Below are 23086 nucleotides of genomic sequence, written 5' to 3'. Positions count from 1 at the left end.
TGAGGTAACATTGGTTTGCAACACTGAATATGGTTTACAGGTATACGATCACATCCTTCAGATATGTTACACATCATACCCACCACCAAAGCAGCCATAGTCCTCAACCATATTCCATTGTGCTTTCTCCCCACTTTGTTAGCTACCCACTTCTTTCCCCCTCTGCTAGCCTAATTCTACAGTGTCTGCACAGTATTTCTTTTTTTAAGATTTATTTATTTATGTATACAAGAACTGGGGTACAGGCTAGATGTGCAGGGAGCGAGAAGATTCACAAGAGACAGAGTGGGGGAACAGAACGGGCAGACTAACTGGAATACACTGTTAAGGGGAGCAGCATGCGAGTCAGGAGAGGTCTGCTGCACCATGTGGGTAGCTCCCTGGCCAGGGAGTGAACTTGAGCTTCAGTGGCTGCAGACAGCTTCATAGATTGCATCTTAACCCCTGCACCACCAAGAGGACCTGCACAGTATTTCTTGATAGAGACCCCCATCCTTTACTTAATCATGCTGGGCATTTAGGTTCTTTCCAGTTTTACACAATCCTAGCTAGTGATGCAATGAACATCTTTGTGTGTGACCTTTGCTTATATTTTAGTTTAACTCCTTAAAAGACAATGGAAGTTATATAGCCAGATCAGAGGATAAAAATAGTTATAAAGCTCTGGTTACCAAATTGCCTTTCAAAAGGCTTTGTGAGTTTATACTTTTGTCAGCAATATATTGTGATGTCCCTTTTATCCATACCAGCATATTAATAATTTCTAACATTTATGAGCAGTTAATGTGTCAGGAGCTCTGCTAACATATCACATGCATATTTCATTTAATCTGCACAATAGATCTAAAATGGAGGGCCTCCCCGGTGGCACAGCGGTTGAGCGCTGGGTTGCGAAGCTGCCCGCATACTCTGCAGCGCCGGTTCGATCCCCGGCTGCTCCCCGGCCACCGGAGGAGGGTCCCACATGGCACGCAGACCTCTCCTGCCGCCTGCTGCTCCCCTTAGCAGAGTACTTTGGTCCTTCTGCCTGCTCTGCTTTCTGCTCTGGCTCTGCTGAATTCTCTCACCCTCCCGTGCTTCTGACTGTACCCCAGTGCATGTATAAATAAATAAAAATAGATCTTTAAAAAAATAATAAATAAATAAACAAACAAATAAATAAATAAATAAAATGGGTCTGTTACTCCTCCCTACCCTAGAAATGCAGATATAAGAGTCGTGTAACTTGCCAGCAATTATGAAGCTTTTGTGTACAGAATCCACATTTAAATCAGATCCAAGAGCCTGCAGAGCCAGTGTTCTTAGCTTTTCTACTAAATCACCTCAAATGAGCATCATCTTTTAAAAATTCTCACTAGTTTTGTAGTTTAAATGATTTCATCTTTTCATTTATAGTTCTCTGATATCTAATGAAAACAAACTTCTATAAGTTATATAACAATTTGTATTTCCACAGATGTGAATATTCTGATTCTTTGCCAGTTTATCTACCAAAGATTTTATGTATTTCTTATTGACTTTATGACTGTAAATATTAAATGTGCTGACCCTGTGTTTCTTATGTTTGCTGCAAATATTTCCCCAAGGTTGTTTTTTTTTTTTTTCCAGTTGACTCTGGATACCAAAAATGTTACAGAAATAAGTTTTCATCTTGGGGGTATATATTCAAATCTGTTTATTTTCTTTTTTCATCCTCTGCTTTAAGTTAGAAAGTCTATCAATGTAAACGTTAAATGTATGCCTATATTTTCTTCATTTTGTTTATATAGGTTACCTTTTTTTCCCCTGACATGGCCCATCCATGGCATATGATTTATGTTGTAATGACTATTCAGTCCTTTCCCCCCCCCGATTTGCCAATTGCATGGCATCATTATTGCATGTATTTCCATTTGTTAAAAGCAATATAGGATACCTCCTTTTTTTTAAAGATTTATTTATTTATTTATACAGGCACTGGGTACAGTCAGAGGCGTGGGAGGGTGAAAGAATTCACCAGAGCCAGAGTGGAGAGTAGAACAGGCAGATTGACGAAGTACACTGCTGAGAGGAGCAGCGGGCAGCAGGAGAGGTCTGCGCGCCATGTGGGACCCTCGCGCGGTGACCGGGGATTGAACTGGCGCTGCAGAGGCTGCGGGCAGCTTCGCAACCCAGCGCTTAACTGCTGTGCCAGCGGGGAGGACCCTAGGATACCTCCTTTATCATATATATATTGTGTGTATGAGATATGCCCCTATATAATTGCCATACTGGCCTAAATAGTATAATTTCACAATGTTTTAAAAAATAGTGTGAGTTATGCTTTATTGTATGCCTTTTTAAAAATATTTTTATTCTTGTCCACTTTTCTAGGCAAAATTTAAAATAATTTAGTAAATTTCCAACCACAACAATTAAATATAAACCTTCTATGTGGATTTGACACTTAAAGTGAATTGACATCTTTTTTAATTTTCCAGTTTAAGAACATATATGTGGTATATATGTCTCCATTTATTCAAGTCTTCCTGTAGACCACTCTGTGACATGTTTCTAGGGTTTCTGTCTCTTATTACCATTGGTAATGGCAGGTTTTTCTTGATTTTTTCTTTGTATATTAGGAAAGTTATTGTTTGGCATTTTTATATATTTATTTCACAGGCATCCATCTTGCTAAAAGCTCTTATTACTTCTTAGACCCTTTCAGCAGATTTTCATGTGTATCCTTATTAGATTATCATAATCTACAAATAGCAGTTCGTGCTTCACTACATATGCAGGGACTTGCAGAAAGGTGGAAAATACTAGGTGAAATAGCCACTATCCTAGACTTGATCAGGACTCTAATGGGACTGTCTGCTTTCCTGCATTGTTATACATGATTTTGCCATTTTAAGATACATCATACTATAACAAACATTTTTAAAATTTTTATTTAAGAATAAGTACTAAACTTTCTAAAACTTGTTTCCAGTGTCTATTGAAATTGTCATATGGCTTTTCTCATTAGGACTATTGATATGTGGTGTAATACACTAATGTAACATTAATACTGTTATTTTAAATCATCTTTATGTTGTCATTCTAAAATTGAGTGACTCAAAGTGAATTATTATTTTATCATTCTACTAAGTTAAATTTGTTAAAATTTCTTTTTTGGAATGTATTCAACTATATTCACAGTTAATTTTTTTATGCTACATTGCCAGATTATTTTTCTGATCATGTTAGCTTCATAAGATGAACTGGGTAGGTTTCTGGTTTGTGTTTTGAAAATATGTCTCAGCCTGTGAAATTATCTCTTCCTGAAGGTTTGAAGAAACTACTTGCAAACCCACATGATGCTAGAACCCTTTTCAGAAATCATTCTTTAATAATACAAGTTTTTGGTGCAGCAGTGAGAATCTAAACTCTAGAGTCAGATTGATTAGGTTTGAATTCCATTCAGACAACAGGATGCCTTTAGAAGTACACTTAACTTTTCTTATGCCTTACTTTTTTATCTGTAAATTCTGATACTGTTGTATTTAGAGCATAAGGATTATATGAGATTATTCATTTTAAGCTTTTTAGCACAGTACCTTACTTGCTTTTAAAATGAGCTATTATTATTTTCAGTTTCTTTCAAAATTACTGGTATGTTTTGGTGTTTCTTCTTATAATAATTATGGTAATTTGTATTTTTTAAGAAACTTGGCTATTTCATTTAAATTTTCAAATGTATTAGATGAGAGTTGTTTGTGGTATTATAATTTTAAATCTTCATATCTTTTTTTGATTGTTTTAACTTTTCCTTATTTAGATTTTTACAAAAACTGGTATATGTTATTGGGTTTCTTCTCCCTCTTCTCCACCCTCCACTCCTATTGCTTGAGATACATTTATGTATACCACTGCCTTATTATATACTGTTTTTCTTGGAGTTATGTATTGTTCATGTCCTAATTTCCTATATTAAATTCTTAGTTTATCTTTCCTTTAAAAATATTTAATAATGTACATTATATATATACTATATAATGTATATTGTATATATTATATTACATATTACATATATTATATCATATAACAGTATTATAGTACATATTTATATATTAGTACATGTAATATATAATATATATTATAATTATGTGTGTATCAATGTATACATTATTAATAATATATACACAAAGCATAAAGTTTTTCTATTTAGCATATTATTCTTTTTTGTGATTATTTCATTTTCAGCTTAGTATTTATTTGGTATCATGTGTATATGCTTTTTTCATCTGTAGTGCCTGGGATAAACTTACTTTTCTTATATTTCTAAGTATGGTATATTTCAAAAATATGCAAAAGTATAGGGACAATATAATTTGAATAAATTTTCATGTCTAGTATTACTAATTTGTGGTTGGGAGTGAAATCTAAATAGATACTTACTGAAATTTTTATGGTAAATAGTACTGAATTAAAGCTTTAAGTGATTTCTGTATCACATAGTATACAGTTTGTCTTTATAAAAATCTAATAAGTTAATTAGCAATCTCTGCTTGAGCTGTGAAGAGTGATAGCTGAGTGTTAAATATTACTATAATTTTATTTTCATCTTTAACAGTTTGTCATTATATGTTTGGAAATACATTTATTGATTCTGTGACTATCTTGTTTTCTGAAATTAAATGCCCCTTTCCCAGGCTTTGGATGTTATCAGGATTTTCTTAGTGGTTTCATAGTTAGCTCCTTCATGGAATTTTTTCACAGGAGGGAACTCAACCAAGTATATCAAGTTCTCTGGCTAGTATCTTCTAACTATTAGTTTCATGATTGCTCCAACAATTTACCTTTTTTTCTTAGTTTTTTGAAGAAGAGTCCCACTTCCACTGTGCCCTAATGGTCAACCTCCAAAAGTCACCTTTTATTGGGACATGGAATTTTACTTCCTGTAGTGAAAGCCACACTCTAGCTCTCTGTCAGAAATATTCAGGTATGGATTATTATGTAAATAACTATGGTATTTTATGCTATTGCCTATGTCCGTTACTTTTTCATAAACATCTTATAAATGAATTACTGTTTATAATCATGTAGTTTCCTTAAAATTTCAATTTGACTAAATCTTTATTTTCTTAGATTATTTTAAACAGAATGTGATTTTTCAAGTATCATTACTATATTTAATTAAATATAAAAATTAAGCAACAAGTGAGGCTTAGTAGTAGGATTAGGAAGAAGAGCTGTCTAATGATAGAAAGTTAAAGTTGTATCTTGTTCTCCTTTCTATTCTGGTAATTTTCAAAGTTTACTTTCTGTTTTGGGGAAAAGAGGCGAAAACTCTTAATATTTTCAATTGAGTGCAGTATAAACATTCACTATTAAATTTAGCACCAAAAAAAAAAAAAAGGATGGAAAGCATTATAAAAGGATCTCTCTTTATGCCTTCCATAATCCAAATAAAAATAAAATCTATAAAAAACAAATGATCATATTCACAGAGATATTTTTAAGAAAGGTATTAAATTGTTTTCATTGATCACAGTAAGTTTCTAACAAATGTATTTTTTCAATTTTGTCATGTAGTGAAAACCATAAATATATTTTCCTTGTACTTTTCAAGAACTTTTATGCTAAATTAATCTTTGCCCATTTGTCTCACTTCTTAGTAACTACCTTATTCAGAGTAGTACTATAAAGTAATAATGCAAATAAAGTTTATATCTTGTGGATGGTTGTGTGTGTGTGTGTGTGTGTGTGTATTTTTTGTGAGAGCTCTCCTAGATGAAAAATTTGTAAGAAAACACCTAACATCTTCTCTTGTTGAAGCATTTCAAACAAAGGAGGTATTCGACACCTACCTGAAAAAGCATTCTACTACAGCTATTTATAGCTTTCTCCTTCCTAAATCAGATTAACTAAAACAGAACTTAGTTCTAATTTTATTTTTTTTCACTTGAAATCCAATATATACATTTATTATATGTATAAACATGTTGATATAGCAATCTGCCTTTGAATATATAATTTCAGGTGTTTTTTTAAGCTAATAGCCCTTAAAATTCTAAAAGATGCACATTTTTAAAATTAGAATAAGTATCTGGAAAATTATAAATACCTTTTTTTTTCTTTTTTTTAATTATTTTTTTTAATATTAAATTTTATTTTTATATTCCCCCATACAATTGCAAACGCCCCATTCTGACCCAATCCTTCCCCTCCCGCCCCCCACCCCCCAAAAAGTGTCTCTGGTTCATAGTTTTTTGTTGATTTTGATTTTCACTTTCTTATATTCATTTTCCTGGTCCCTTATTTAAGTTTTCTAGATTCCTGCTATGAGTGAGACCATCGGGTATTTTTCTTTTTCTTTCTGGCTTATTTCGCTGAGCATGATCCCTTCCAGCGCCATCCATGTTGCTGCTAATTGCATGTGTTTATCTTTTTTGAATGCTGAGTAATATTCCATGGCATATATGTACCACATCTTCTTGACCCAGTCATCTATTTTTGGGCATTTGGGTTGTTTCCAAAGCTTAGCTATTGTAAACAGTGCTGCTATAAACATAGGGGTGCAGATGCTCTTTGGAATTGATGTTTCTGTGTCCTTTGGGTAAATACCTAGGAGTGGAATTGCTGGATCATATGGAAGCTCTATGTTTAGTAGGTCCAGAAATCTCCACACAGCTCTCCATAGTGGTTGGACCAGTTTGCACTCCCACCAACAGTGCAGGAGAGTTCCTTTTTCTCCACACCCTCGCCAACATTTGTTGTTGCTAGTTTTTTTAATATGTGCCATTCTCACTGGTGTGAGATGGTATCTCATGGTAGTTTTGATTTGCATTTCCCTGATTACAAGTGATGTTGAACATTTTTTCATATGTCTGTTGGCCATTTGCATTTCCTCTTCAGAGAAGTTTCTTTTTAGCTCTTCTGCCCATTTTTTGACTGGATTATTTTCTTTGTTGTTGCTGAGTCTCATCAGCTCTTTGCAGATTTTTGTGATCAGTCCTTTATCATTAGTGTTGGGTGCAAAAATGTTCTCCCAGTTGGTGGGGTTTCTCTTTGTTTTTGTTATTGTCTCTTTTGCTGTGCAGAAGCTCTTTAATTTGATGTAGTCCCAGCTGTTTATCTTTGTCTTCACTATCACTGCTTTGGGTGATGTGTCTGTAAAGATGTCTTTGATGTGCAAATCCCGTAGTGTTTCGCCTATCTTTCCTTCTATGTATTTTATGTTTTCAGTTCTTATGTCTAGTTCTTTAATCCATTTTGAGTTGATTTTTGTGTATGGTGTGAGGTAGTGGTCAAGCTTCATTCTTTTGCATGTAGCGACCCAGTTTTCCCAGCACCATTTATTGAACAAACTTTCTTTGCTCCAATGCATAGTCTTTGCTCCTTTGTCAAAGATTAGTTGACCATAAATCTGTGGGTTTATTTCTGGATTTTCTATTCGATTCCATTGGTCTGTATGTCTGTTCTTGTTCCAATACCATGCAGTTTTGATGATTATGGCTTTGTAGTAGAGTTTGAAGTCTGGGAGTGTGATGCCTCCATTTCCTTCTTTTTTTTTCAGTAGAGCTTTGGCTATTCGGGGTTTTTGGTGATTCCATATGAATTTCATCAATAATTGTTCTATTTCTTTGAAGAATGCCATTGAGATTTTGATTGGAATAGCATTGAATCTGTATATTGCTTTTGGTAGGATGGCCATTTTAATAATGTTTATTCTTCCAATCCATGAGCAGGGGATGTCTTTCCATTCCTTTGTGTCTTCTTCTATTTCTTTTAACAGTGTTTTATAGTTTTCTTTGTATAGGTCCTTTACCTCTTTTGTTAGATTTATTCCCAAATATTTTATTTTTTTTGTTTCGATAATAAAAGGGATGGATTTTTTGATTTCTTCTTCTTCAGATTTATTGTTTGTGTATTGGAAGGCTACTGACTTTTGCGTGTTGATTTTGTATCCTGCCACTTTACTGGATTGATGAGTTGAATTAGTTTTTCTGTGGAGATTTTGGGGTTCTCTATGTAAATTATCATATCATCTGCAAATAGTGATAGTTTGACTTCTTCTTTTCCTATTTGGATTCCTTGGATGTCTTTCTCTTATCTTATTGCTCTGGCTAGGACTTCCAGTATTATATTGAAAAGCAGTGGTGAGAGTGGACATCCTTGTCTTGTTCCAGATCTTAATGGAATTGCTTTCAGCTTTTCACCATTGAGAATGATACTGGCTGTTGGCTTGTCATAGATGGCCTTTATGATGTTGAGGTATGTTCCTTGTATCCCAAGAATTTCAAGGGCTTTTATCATGAATGGGTGTTGCACTTTGTCGAAAGCTTTCTCAGCATCTATTGATATTATCATATGGTTTTTATATTTCTTTTTGTTGATGTGTTGGATAACGTTGATTGATTTTCAGATGTTAAACCATCCTTGTGCCCCTGGAATGAATCCAACTGGGTCGTGGTGAATTATCTTATGGATACATTGTTGGATTCTGATGGCTAAAATTTTATTGAGGATTTTTGCATCAGTGTTCATTAGGGAGATTGGCCTATAGTTTTCCTTTTTTGTGTTGTCCTTGTTCGGTTTTGGTATTAGTGTAATATTGGCTTCATAGAACGTGTTTGGTATTGTCCCTTCCTTCTCAATTTTTTGGAAGAGTTTGTGAAGGATAGGCACTAATTCGTCTCTGAATGTTTGGTAGAATTCATTTGTAAATCCATCAGGTCCTGGGCTTTTGTTTTTGGGGAGGTTTTTGATTACCATTTCAATTTCGCTGCTTGTAATTGGTCTGTTTAGGTGTTCTATTTCTTCTTTATCTAGCTTTGGGTGATTGTAGAGTTGTAGGAATTTGTCCATCTCCTCTAGATTGTTGAACTTGTTTCCATATAACTGTTCATAGTAGTTACTGATTATTCTTTTGATTTCTGCTGTGTCCGTTGTGATTTCTCCTCTTTCATTTATGATCCTGTGTATTTGTGCTTTCTCCCTTTTTTCCTTTGTGAGCCTGGCTAGGGGTTTGTCTATTTTATTTATTTTTTCAAAGAACCAGCTCTTGGTTTCATTGATCTTTTGGATTGTTTTTTTAGTTTCAATTTCATTTATTTCTGCTTTGGTTTTTATTATTTCTTTTCTTCTACTGGTTTTGGGGTTTTTTTGTTGTTCTTTTTCTAGATCTTTGAGCTTCGAGATTAGGTTGTTTCTTTGAGTTCTTTCTTGTTTTTTGATGTGAGCTTCTATTGCTATATATTTTCCTCTTATTACTGCTTTTGCTGCATCCCATACATTTAGGATATTGGTGTCCTCCTTGTCATTCAATTCAAAGAATTTTTTAATTTCTTCTTTGATCTCCTCGTTAGTCCAGTGGTCTTCCAGTAGTGTGGCTTTTAATCTCCATGAGGTAGGATAGTTCCTTGCCTTCTTTTTATGATTTATTTCTAGTTTGATGCCTTCATGGTCAGAAAAGATGGTTGGTATGATTTCAATCTTGGTGTATCTGTTGATGTTTGTCTTGTGCCCCAGTATGTGATCGATCCTGGAGAATGATCCGTGTGCGCTTGAGAAAAATGTGTACTCCGTTTTTTTTGGGTTTAGTGTTCTATAGATGTCTGTTAAGCCCAAATGCTCTAGGTCCTTATTTAGAGCTTTAGTTTCTTTACTTATTTTTTGTCTTGTTGATCTATCCATTGTTGATAGTGGTGTGTTGAAGTCTCCCACTACGTATGTGTTTTCTCTGATGTCTGTTTTTAGAGAGGACAACAGTTGTCTGATATATTTTGGTGCTCTTTCATTTGGTGAGTATATGTTAATGAGTGTTATTTCTTCTTGAAGTATTGTCCCCTTAATCATAATGTAGTGACCATTGGGGTCTCTTTTTATTTTTTTGAGTTTGAAGTCTGTTTTATCTGATATAAGTATAGCTGTTCCTGCTTTCTTTTTTGGCCCATTTGCTTGTAGGATTGTTTTCCATCCTTTGACTTTGAGCCTATTTTTATCTTTTGTAGCTAAATGTGTTTCCTGGAGACAGCAAAAGGTTGGGTTTTGTTTCTTAATCCAGGCTGCAACTCTGTGTCTTTTTATTGAAGAGTTTAGTCCATTTACATTTAGAGTTAATATTGATATGTTAGCCTCTGTATTTGCCATTATGTTTGTCTTTCCTTTAATTTTATTTATTCTTTTAATAACTTTTTTTTTTTTGGTCTTCTTTTGTTGTTATTCGTCCCTCTGAGGTTCTGGCTTTAGGATTCCTTGTAGTATTTTTTGGAGTGGGGGTTTAGTTGCAATGAAATTCTGGAGTTTCTCTTTGTCTGGGAAGGTCCATATTCTTTCTTCATGGAGGAAAGAGAGCTTTGCGGGATAGAGTATTCTTGGTTGGCATCTGTTTTCTTGGAGTCTGTTGACTATGTCCCTCCACTCTCTCCTTGCCCGTAGTGTTTCTTCAGAGAAGTCTGATGTCAGCCTGATTGGTTTTCCTTTGAATGTTATCTGTTTCTTCCCTCTTGTCAGCTTCATTATTTTTTCCTTGTCCTGGATTCTTGGGAGCTTTACTATTATGTGTCTTGCTGTGTTTTTCCTTTCGTTGTGGAAGTTTGGTGTTCTTCTTGCTTCTTGTATATCAATTTTCAGCTCCTTCTTCGCATTTGGGAAGTTCTCTTCAATTATCTCCTGGAATATTTTCTCTGTTCCTTCATCTCTCTCCTCTCCTTCTGGAATTCCTATAACTCTTATATTTCCTTTCCTAATGGAGTCAGATAGTTCCCGAAGTCTTTCTTCATTCTTTTTCCTTCGTACTTCTCCTTCCTTTTCTGTTTTGGTTCTTTTTATTTCTGTGTCTTCAAGAGAACTTATTCGTTCTTCCATTTCATCTATTCTGCTTTCCTTGCTTTTCCCGGAGTTCTTTAGTTCCTCCATTAATTCTTTGATCTCCTGCATTTCTTTTACTTCCCTCTTTAGGGACTCAATTTCATTCTTCTGACCATTGTTTTCCCTCTTTAGGGACTCAATTTCCTTCTTCTGATCTATCACTTTTTTAATCATGGCAATTTTAAATTCTCTTTCTGGAAGGCTCAGAAGTTCTTCCAAGTTGCTGTCGTTGCAATCTGGGGAGTGGTTTTCTTTTTGTGGTGTGCTTCTTTCCTGAGGAGTTGTTAGGTTGCGTGTGGTTCTTCTATTCCCTACTGTCTGTTTTCTAATTTGTCGTATGAGTTGGGACACTGTGTTGCTCGGACTGACTGGCATCTTGGGTGAACTTCTCCGCTCCCCTCTGGCTCTTCCAGGAGCCATCTCTGTCTTCTGGGGGAGCTTTCTGCTGGTTTTAGGCAGTTTTTACTGAAGAAATGTCCCTGTTCTCAAATGGCGAAGCGGGATGCAGTCCCTGCGCCTCCGGTTTCAGGCACACTCTTCTGCGCACCCGGTCTGCCCTGGACGTAGGTGCCTGCTCCCTCTGTGGGCTCAGACTGCTGGTCGGAAGGGGCCTGGCGTGGAATAACTTCCCGGCTGGCCACTGGGTCCTCCAGAAGCCTTCTGCCCTTTTCAAGCAGTCTTAAGAAATTTCCTGTTCTATGGGGTGTTAGTGACTTTTTTTTCCTGGTCGCTAGGTGGCGCCAGAGATCTCTCCTATTGTCCTTGGGGGGCTGTTTTTCGCCTCCCCCCACCCCGTGGGACAGGGAACAGAGCGGGAATGGTAGGGTACACCTCAACAGCTTTGGGGTGCTTTGTCTGCCTTGTGCCCCACCGTCGTGGAGAACCCACGCCCCGAATTTTCGTGCCCTGGGTCTCAGTTCAAAGCCCTCAGTTCCAGGACGCGGGCTGTAGCCCAGATCAGTGGCGCGGGAATGGCGCCTTTTGCACCGCTCCCGTGCCTGGGCGCCTGGTTCCTGCTTACTCAGGGAGGGACCTTCACCTCAGTGAGGACCTCCGCGCGTCTCCCCGCAAGCCTAGGTCGCAGGCGCGGTACCTGGGCAGCCGCGATCTAGGTCTGCATTTGCTTTTCAAGCGCGCCAAGCGCACTGCTTTTCTGCGCAAGCTTACCGGCAGCCCGGGCTGTGTGCGCGTCTCCCGGGGTCTTTGTTCTTCTCTAATGGCGCCCGGAGCCGTTCGCTCACCGCCACGGCGAATCCTGCAGGGTTCGCCTCAGCTCCCGTTCACGGGATGTGGTGGCTGCAATAGTTCCTTTCCACTCACAGTCCAGCTTGCTGCGTCCTTTGTTCTTGTTGGCCGTTTTGGTTTGTTGTTTTCCTCCTCTCTGCCGGTCGGAGAGTGCTGCCTCTGTGGGCGGGGGAGGGGAGCAGGGTTCTGCGCTTCCCTCCCTTCTAGTCCTCTTTTATGGCCACTTTCTTCTTCGGGCAGTTTGCTGGAGTCACCCGTTTATCTTCCGTGTCCCAGTTCTCACTGGGACCTGCCGCTTTTCCTCCCTATTAACTTTTTTTAATGGGAGATCTTACTCGCAGCGTCTCCTCGCCGCCATGTTGCTCCGCCCCCCTCTATAAATACCTTTTTATTTTTTTTTATTTTTTTTAAATAATAAATTTTATTTTTATATTCCCCCATACAATTGCAAACGCCCCATTCTGACCCCAATCCCTCCCCTCCTGCCCCCCACCCCCCAAAAAGTGTCTCTGGTTCATAGTTTTTTGTTGATTTTGATTTTCACTTTCTTATATTCATTTTCCTGGTCCCTTATTTAAGTTTTCTAGATTCCTGCTATGAGTGAGACCATCCGGTATTTTTCTTTTTCTTTCTGGCTTATTTCGCTGAGCATGATCCCTTCCAGCGCCATCCATGTTGCTGCAAATTGCATGTGTTTATCTTTTTTGAATGCTGAGTAATATTCCATGGTATATATGTACCACATCTTCTTGATCCAGTCATCTATTTTTGGGCATTTGGGTTGTTTCCAAAGCTTAGCTATTGTAAACAGTGCTGCTATAAACATAGGGGTGCAGGTGCTCTTTGGAATTGATGTTTCTGTGTCCTTTGGGTAAATACCTAGGAGTGGAATTGCTGGATCATATGGAAGCTCTATGTTTAGTAGGTCCAGAAATCTCCACACAGCTCTCCATAGTGGTTGGACCAGTTTGCACTCCCACCAACAGTGCAGGAGAGTTCCTTTTTCTCCACACCCTCGCCAACATTTGTTGTTGCTAGTTTTTTTAATATGTGCCATTCTCACTGGTGTGAGATGGTATCTCATGGTAGTTTTGATTTGCATTTCCCTGATTACAAGTGATGTTGAACATTTTTTCATATGTCTGTTGGCCATTTGCATTTCCTCTTCAGAGAAGTTTCTTTTTAGCTCTTCTGCCCATTTTTTGACTGGATTATTTTCTTTGTTGTTGCTGAGTCTCATCAGCTCTTTGCAGATTTTTGTGATCAGTCCTTTATCATTAGTGTTGGGTGCAAAAATGTTCTCCCAGTTGGTGGGGTTTCTCTTTGTTTTTGTTATTGTCTCTTTTGCTGTGCAGAAGCTCTTTAATTTGATGTAGTCCCAGCTGTTTATCTTTGTCTTCACTATCACTGCTTTGGGTGATGTGTCTGTAAAGATGTCTTTGATGTGCAAATCCCGTAGTGTTTCGCCTATCTTTCCTTCTATGTATTTTATGTTTTCAGTTCTTATGTCTAGTTCTTTAATCCATTTTGAGTTGATTTTTGTGTATGGTGTGAGGTAGTGGTCAAGCTTCATTCTTTTGCATGTAGCGACCCAGTTTTCCCAGCACCATTTATTGAACAAACTTTCTTTGCTCCAATGCATAGTCTTTGCTCCTTTGTCAAAGATTAGTTGACCATAAATCTGTGGGTTTATTTCTGGATTTTCTATTTGATTCCATTGGTCTGTATGTCTGTTCTTGTTCCAATACCATGCAGTTTTGATGATTATGGCTTTGTAGTAGAGTTTGAAGTCTGGGAGTGTGATGCCTCCATTTCCTTCTTTTTTTTTCAGTAGAGCTTTGGCTATTCGGGGTTTTTGGTGATTCCATATGAATTTCATCAATAATTGTTCTATTTCTTTGAAGAATGCCATTGAGATTTTGATTGGAATAGCATTGAATCTGTATATTGCTTTTGGTAGGATGGCCATTTTAATAATGTTTATTCTTCCAATCCATGAGCAGGGGATGTCTTTCCATTTCTTTGTGTCTTCTTCTATTTCTTTTAACAATGTTTTATAGTTTTCTTTGTATAGGTCCTTTACCTCTTTTGTTAGATTTTATAAATACCTTTTTAGAAGAGAATTATCTGATCTTTTGTAGAGTGCATATATATATATCTCCTCGGAGGGAGCAGATGTTAAGTCTTACTAAAGCAGTTGTAATGTAAAATTTGTGATGGTCCATGGTATGGATACAGAGACCAGTAAAGAAGATAAGAAAATAAAAAAATGCACAACCTAATGCTGCCTTTTACTCTCCCATGAGAAACTCTCTAGTTCTAATTTTAGAAAACAAATGTTGTGGCACATACATTTTACCGAAGGTATGCAGAAAAACATACCAAGTTCTTCCACTAAAAACCTGAATTGCATAAATAAATAAGTAGATACATACTGGGAGATATTTGAAAAAATATCCTATGACTTGCAGTGTGGATAGTCTTTGTGGGTTTTTATTTTTCTTTTGCACACAGAAATTGAAGCCAACCAGACCTTGCAGAACACTTCAGAAACTGTAAAGTACCTAAATAATCTGTACAAAATAATCATGAAGAATCTGAGTTGGTCTGATGCACTCAGGGAGTGTCAGAAAGATAACATGCACTTGGTGAGCATCACAGACCATTTCCAGCAGGCGTTTCTCACTGTGCAGGCAGCCCTTCGAAATGCTTCTTTATGGATTGGACTCATCAGTCAAGATGTAAGTTTTCAGTGTCAACTTCCAAGATTGAGTGATAGAATGTGCCGTTTTTTATTCTTTGTAACCATCTTCATAACAGATTAAAAGAAATGGAAGGTTGTTTAAAATCTTATTTCAGTGAATGGATTTTGTAGAGTATGTAATTTTTAGAGACTATCCTCTTTGCACTGTTAAAAGATCTGGTGTTTTATTGTTTAAGACAGAGTTCTAATGAACATGTACTTGAACACTTTTTAAAAAAAAAGATTTATTGATTTATGCATACAAGAGCTGGGGTACAGACCAGAGGTGTGGGGGTGGTGAGAGGATTCCCCAGAGACAGAGTGGGGAATAGAATAGGCAGATCCACTGAAATATACTGCTAAGGGGAGCAGCGGATGAGACAGGAGAGGTCTGCAGCACCATGTGGGTCAGCTCCCTGGCTGGGGATCGAACTCATGCTGTAGTGGTTGCAGATAGCTTCATAGTGCTGACACTTTACCCCTTGCACCACCAGGGAGGCCCCTGAACACTTTTTTTGATTCATACCAACAATGTGTTGCAATCAGGAGCTGCTGTGTCTGTTCAGCTAATGAAAAAAAGAGGAAAGGTAGAATTAAAAATCATATGGGGTTAGGCATGGGGAAGCTGTGGATGGTGTTAAAGAGGTCTTTTCATCCCTTTTAGAATCAGTAAAGTGAAATTAAGCCACATGAAAAGGAGTTAGTGTTTCTCCATATCTCAAATCCAAATTCCAGATGTCTTGAGTACTTCTCATTTATTTTGTAGCCCAGCAAAGAATGCTAGTCTCCTATTAATTTCCAACACTAAACTATATGCATATATATATATATATATATATATTCCCAAACAAGAGTTATTTAAAATGCTACCAGAGTGCTTAGCCATAGTTGGAGGAAAGATTTTTTAAATAAAGCTGTAGAATTTCTCTCAATGTTGTAGGCTATTTTTGTCTTTTTCTAGGCTTTCTGTATAATAATTTGATTCTCTGCCTTCTGTGAATTAGGTGAGACAGGCCGGTGTATAAGGCAACATATGTTATATAATGGTTTTCATGGTGGGGAGAGGGACAAAGATTGTGATGTGACCTCTGATCCCTGCCTCTGTGCAGCGAATTACTGGTGACGCCCTAGTTTGATAAATGTTATCTAGACCAGTATTCCTAACCCACTCAGAGAAAGGATAATTGGCAGATTAGCAGAGAAGAGTCCATTGCATTATGAAGCAAATCTAAGTATACTGTAGGATAACCTTCATTACCAAGATGGTTTTAGGGCTGCCTGGAGAAAATGTGATTAAAGACAATTTAGTCCTAGCACAAACCCAGAGCTGAACTGGAGAATGGTTGAAAAAAACTTAGAAGAGTCAGAAAAAGACATCATCTTTGATACAACTTGGATTTGTTACCATCATCATTTACCAGAAGCTCAATTAAAAGAAGTAGCATTTACAAATAGATTGAGAGTCACTTTAAGACTGCATATTCTAAAATATATCCCCAGATAAAAAGACAGATCATCAGCTTACCCATTTACTGGGTATCAACTACTTATCCAGCATCATCTCTTTCATAACAGACCCTGGAAAAGATAGGTTTTAATAAATATTAATTAAGGAGAAGAATTCATTGCTTTTGTTTCTGTTTGGTTTTTGGTATTATGTAAGACATATCATGTGTCTATTGTAAGGGTGGTAATAAGTTATTACATTTCCCAGTTTAAATCACCTTAAACCTTTTGAAAGAAAAGCAGTGTTATCACTGTAGAAAACTGATGAAAGAAGAAAATAAAGTCACATATCATCCTACTACTAAGACATATAGTTTAATAATTTCATATGTCAGAGAGAGGCATTTTAAATAATAAGAAGTATATAAACCTCAAAGGAAATGAGAAGGAATTAAAGGTACTTACAGGCCCCGTCTCATAGTCTTAAGGTAACTGATAATGAAAGAATAGTTTTCCCTTGTGAGTATTGAAAGATACTCACAAAGTATCTCACAAAGATACTCACAAAGATACTCAATATGAATATTGCCTAGGAAAAGATTGGTTTTATTTTTTTTTAATTTATTTTATTATGCATACAAGAACTGGGGTACAGGCCGGAGGTGTAGGGGGGGTTAGAGGATTCACCAGAGACAGAGTGGGGAACAGAACAGGCAGACTGACTGAAATACACTGCGGAGGGGAGCAGTGGGTGAGTCAGAGGAGGTCTGCTGCGCCATGTGGGTAGCTCCCTGGCAGGGATCAAACTCGTGCTGCAGTGGCTGCGGATACCTTCATAGGTTGCATCTTAACACCTTGCGCCACCAGGGAGGCCCCGGAAAAGATAGGTTTTAATAAAGATTAATTAAGGTGAAGAATTCAGTAAAGATTTATAGTTATAAGAGATTTAGTAGTCAATAGAGAGATAAGAAGCTATGGGATGATTAATCTATGAAGTTAATCCATGATTAATCTATGATTAATGGAAATTCCAAAGGTCTAGGGGCCTAGGTTTGTTAAGAATGCAATAAAGAAGAATAAATCTATGGTAGGATAGGTAGAGTACAGGGAACATAATAAGAACTAGCAGAGACATTTGAGGCCACAGTAGTTTCTGGATTAACCAGCTACAAGGTTACAACTGGAACTCTGGTGGAGACTAGTTCAAAATAAAACAGATTGTGGTGTTCAGGCTTATTCATGTTTGCAATTTATAGTTCACTAAGGAGATTGTATGTGACCTTTATTCAATATTCAAAATAATCCAATCTTGAAAAAATTCCTTGGGCCTCAGGAAAGCTTAGCTCAGGGGGTCAGTACATAATGTCTGGGCTATGGAGGTACCATGGAGAAGCTCAGACCTGTACTGCACAATCTGCTCACTAGATTTCTTTACCTACTCAGGAAAGGCTCTCTCAAGACAGATGCATGCTCAGGCACTTGTTAGGATGTAAATATAGATGTTCACAGACTTCCAGCACACAATAGAATATAGTGAATGGGGAAGTTTCTCCTCAAAGGCAGGTGTGAAAACAGTAGGGTAAGACCACAAGGCCTGAGAGGTTAAGAGGAGGGGAGCTAATGTTTATATAGCGCTTTTATGTACCAGCTAGCAACTGAATTATGTTTCATACATTATTCCATTGATTCTGACCCCATGAGGTTCATTGTCATATCCATTTAATAGATAAGGGGATGGAAACTTGGTAAGGAAAACTCACAATCAAAAACTAATAAGTGACTGAAGCTAAGGTACACTTAGCTCCAAAGTCCATGTTCTCTCCACTATGCCATGTTGTCTCCAACTATGTCAGTACTTAAAATGGTTCTCATTCCACATAAACTTTCTGATATCTGACAACCAACATTTCCTATTATGTGTGAGATAGCATAACGTAATGATTCAGAATATGGACTCTAGGGCCTAGGTTAGCATTTCAGCACTGCAGTTTATATTCTATGTGACTTTATGCACCTTACATGCCTTCAATTTCCTCAGCTGCAAATAGGTATAATAGTGTCGATGTCTCATATGGTTATTATGAAGTTTAGATAGGTTAATATTTGTAAAGCACTTGGAACAGTGCCTGAAGCATAGTAATGCTACATACATGTCTTCAAAGATGTGTAAGATGTAATCAAAAATCATTATTGACCATGAGGGTCAAAATAATACAAAAGGGAGTACGTGAAGTATTATCACCTTAAAGGTATTTGTGCACCCTAGGATGAACTCAACTTTGGCTGGTCAGATGGGAAACATCTTCAATTTACTCGCTGGGCTGAAAATAATGAGCAACTTGAAGCCTGTGTAATATTAGATCCTGATGGATTCTGGAAAACATCTGATTGTAATGATTATCAACCAGGTGCTATTTGCTACTATCCAGGAAGTATGCTAATTTCATTTATTTTAATTGTTAAATTACTATTGGTCTCATGAATAGGAGAATTTGGGGACATGATTTTGTAAAATCTGGTTTTAAAATTGTAAAGAAATTATAGTATCCTTTTTATAAGAGATTTGTGAAAATTTGTATTCAAGTAGAATTATTATATATTAAATGTCTTGTCATTACTTTGTTAATACTTGTTTTAATCTTTATTTTTATATTAGCTGACAATGGTAATTAACATTGAGTCCCTGTTAGTCTCAGTTTGCATATAGTTGTATTTATATTTTTATAGAACACTTGTATTTGTGGGAATTCTTCTATAATTCTTATCAACAACTGACATTGCTTTTCTGAGCCATTTATTTTGTAAGGAATAGCCCTCTACTCAAACTCACGTAAGCTTAAAGGGAAATTTAGGTTCTCAAAATGGCGATAGAGCTGAACCTCAAGAAGAGCAGGAATCAAGAACTTAAGGGGAATCAAGAACCAAAGATACTCTCTTCACCTCTCCCCTCGGTTTCTGTCTGTGGATCTGCATTCTTTTGTCTATGTACTTCCCATTTCTCTCTGCATGTGGCAAAAGGTGGTGGCTCTGCAGTTGTTTGTTCATAGCCATAACTGGAGATGGACTATCTCAGAAATCCATATTTCAGATTCTAAGAATCTGATGGACTCAGCTTGAGTCAGGTATGCAGTCTCTAGCACCATCAGAGGACAATCGTGTTACAATAGCCCGGAGTCCACATTTGTGGGTTTGTGGTAGAAAGATAACACCACACACAAAGAGAGTTGTAAGCTGGGGAAGATGCAGAACAGTCTTTACTAAATATCAAATCAGTTTTATTTGCTTTAAGTAGAACTTAACTGTATTTGCTTTGCTTTGAATGTATACTTTATTTATAAAGTGGAAAAAAGCCACAATCAGATTTTCTAGATGTCATATTTTAAATTATTTGTGTCTGCTTTGTTAAAGCAATAAAGTATTTAGAAGATGAATTTTCATTAAAATATTCCTTTAAAGTTAGAGATTAGTTAGCAGAAATTTGAAGATGAATTTTCAAAGTGATAGATGTCTGATTTAATATATTTGTATAGTTTCTCGGAAGTGGCCCCTCATATTTGACATTTGGTAATGCAGGAAGACAGAAACTTCATTTAACCTAATAGCACCTCATTTTTACATTCTTCCACTCACTCCACAGCAGGGGAAAGAAAATTGTGTTAATTTCCTTGCTACAGAAAGCTTGTTAAGAGGTCACGCTGTATTTGAATATAAACAGAAGGAGCATTACCAAGCTATTATTTCTTGACTTCCTGGATATTTGCTACAAATCACATCTAATTACTGTGAACAGGATTTAACATTTATACCTGAAATAAGAATTCTTACCATTAATTCTTTCTCTAGATGAGACTGAAAAAGAGGCCAAACCAGTTGGCAATATTCAGTGTCCATCTCCTGTTCTAAATACTCCATGGATACCATTTCAGAACTGTTGCTACAATTTCATGATAGCAAAGAATAGACATACTGCAATAACACAAGATGAAGTACATAATCAATGTCAAAAACTGCGTAAGTACACTGTATTGCCAATATATATTGTATAATACTCATTTAAAAAAAAAAAACCTCACTTGAGTGTGTTATAATTATTTCTGACACTGATAATTAAATCTCCTAATTTCTACATTGTCAATGACAACATATGTTAATTTATATTTAGTTAAAATGGGAAATTTTAACAGGTACATTTCTTTACCTGTCCATTACAGAACTAGTCTATTTCTGCATGTATAAACAAAATGGATTCTACTTTAAAAGGAAAAGAAATGACACTAGTGAGCAGAGAAGAGAGTGTTAATCTATGGGCAAAGAGAAAATTGGCTCATTTGAGTGGTCAAAAGCATAGATAAATTGCAAAGAAACAACTCTGCTTTAAAGAAATCCATATTTTATACTTTCAGCTCTCAAGATTCTTCAGATATTTCCTTTGAGATTACTGAATACTTGGGACTTTTCAACAATGAACCTATGAATTTGGTGGAAAGTTCCTATGGAAAATATCAAAGTGTTCCCCAAAGGGTGGTCCATAGAACACTAATTTTAAGAGATGTTCAACATAAATGTACACTTAAAAAAATAACAAAGTTTAGAAACACCAATGCTTCCCATAGGACATTAAGATACTGCAATATAAATGAGGTAGTTTAACTTCATTTAACTAATATTTCAAAGTTTTTATTCATGCAGCCTTTTTCTGAAGAGCTCCTGCTAATTTTCTGTGTAACACATTTTGGGAAATATAAACTTTGTAAGTCCCAATATAAGAGTGATCTTTAAGAAAAGGAAGCTCTAGCTTACAACCCATCCAAGCAGCTTTATTTATTATAGTCTTTGACAATATGGCATTAATATAGAGGACTTGCACCAATTCAAAATAAGCCTTAGGTGGGAAAAGTTAAATGAATCAATGTTTTAAATTCTCATTTACTAGTTTTCTCATTATTCTATAAGACCAAACTCAACATCGAAATGTTTGAAAATGCCCTAGCCTATTCAATTTAATTCAATGAGAAAGTTTTAATTTGCATGTCTTTCTTGTTTTCCACTATTGTTTAACTTTTGGAGTATATTAAACTGGAGGGAGGAGGGGGTTTCTAAATCTATCAAACAAAATAAAGCATTCAAGAGAATTGCTTAAATTACTGACTAAGTTTTTTATTCAACAGATCCAAAATCACATATTCTGAGCATTCGAGATGAAAAAGAGAATGATTTTGTTCTTGAGCAACTTCTATACTTCAATTATATGGCTTCATGGGTTATGTTAGGTGTAACTTATGAAAGTAAGTTATAAGTCTGCTGACTTTATACTCATACTTTATTATCAACTATTTATCATGCTATCGCTTCTCGGCCTTTTGGCTAAGATCAAGTGTAGTATCACACTATTTATTTCTCAAAAATATATGCTTATCACTGTACAAAATTTTACTTATGCACTTATCATAACATGTCAATATCAACAGTTTCTGTATCTTTGCTCTGCCATTTATGTGCCTTCACGACCAAACCTAAGAGTTAAATGGTAGAAATAATTTCCTTTCTCTATCCTTTCTCCTTGCAACTCAAAACTAAAGCCAATTGCTCTCCCACATACACGTCTAATATTTACTTTATGCCTGCTGTATACATGGAATGAGAACAGAATTACACGCCTTCTAATATTGTACTTTGGCTTTCTAGCATTGGCTTGGGGTGTGCATTTGAATACTGAGATACGTAGTATCACAATAGGATAAGATAGGTGAAATTAGGACTAACTACCATGATTCCAAGACGTAATTACTGTGAAAGTTTTAACACAGAGACTCTAATAATAAAGGAAACAGACCAATTTGGAAAGATAAGCAATTAGAAATGGCCTGAAAATCATATAAATTTGGTCATCAGGAAAAACAAAATCATTTATTGGGCATGGAGCATTGAAAGCAAATATTTACTAAAAAGGGGTCTTAATAAGGAGCACAGGTAGGAAAAGAAGTTAAATTACTCAAATCTGATCATTTAAAAAGTAGTCTTCTCTTTACAGTTTAACCCATTTCTTAGAGTTGCTAAGGTTTTTCTTAAATGTTTGTGGTTTCCAGGTGCGTTGACAAAATTTGATCACTTAAGCAATAGGTAAGACTGGAGTTGCCAGGTGAAGATGAATTCATCGTAAAAGGAATTATTTCCCCAAGTCTTTTCTCCAATGACACTTCAATACTCTTAAACTTAGCAATGGGGAAAAAAGATGGAGAAAAACTAAGTGGAAATTTCTAGGTTTTACCTGAAAATAAATGAAAGAAATAGCGGTCCTTTAGGGAGCAGTGGAAACTATATCAAGATACAGTTAGAGATTTAAATTGTACCCTCTGATGTCCTTTATAGTTATACTATCAGAAACAACTGAAAATATATTCTATGGCTGGAAACCATTTTCAGACCTGTGAACTTCCTTCTAATTATCTCAACTTCTTTTATAAATTGTGCAAGTAACAATTTCAATTAAAATATACAGACATACAAGCAATATGTAGATAGTTTAAATCTAATTCTCACTGAGTTAATTTACATCTATATATTTTTATTACTTCAGTATGCTAAAATAACATTTAGTTATATATATCGCGTACACAAAAGAATTGTTTTTTTTTTAAGTTTTGACTTTTCAAAAGTAGGGCCATGAATAGAAATCACCACAAGAAACCACAACGTGTCAACAAAAAACACTTCAAGCCAAGTGAAAAAGTGAACCTTTTTATAGCAACTTTAGAAATATGCCATTGCACATTGTATTGGTCAGAAAATTAATATCTGTATTTAAGAAGAGGAAAAAAGCTGCGAGACATCAGG

General features: G+C 36.1%; 1 protein-coding gene across 1 annotated transcript in view; it reads left to right on the top strand.

Moving 5' to 3' along the window:
• Positions 1-23086, top strand: part of LY75 (lymphocyte antigen 75) — a gene marked incomplete at its 5' end in the record, with an annotated part of 94334 nt that overhangs the window by 53716 nt on the left and 17532 nt on the right. The window contains 5 exons of the mRNA XM_084240402.1: positions 4816-4945; positions 14578-14804; positions 18519-18684; positions 20096-20263; positions 21421-21537. Coding sequence (XP_084096528.1) covers positions 4816-4945; positions 14578-14804; positions 18519-18684; positions 20096-20263; positions 21421-21537 — 808 coding nt within the window. The remainder of the gene's footprint in view (positions 1-4815; positions 4946-14577; positions 14805-18518; positions 18685-20095; positions 20264-21420; positions 21538-23086) is intronic.

Source organism: Talpa europaea (genome assembly GCF_964194135.1).
Source record: "Talpa europaea genome assembly, chromosome: 1".
In the NCBI taxonomy this organism is placed as follows: Eukaryota; Metazoa; Chordata; class Mammalia; order Eulipotyphla; family Talpidae; genus Talpa; species Talpa europaea.
The sequence above is the reverse complement of the archived record's forward strand: the minus strand, read 5'-3'. Positions and strand labels throughout refer to the sequence as shown.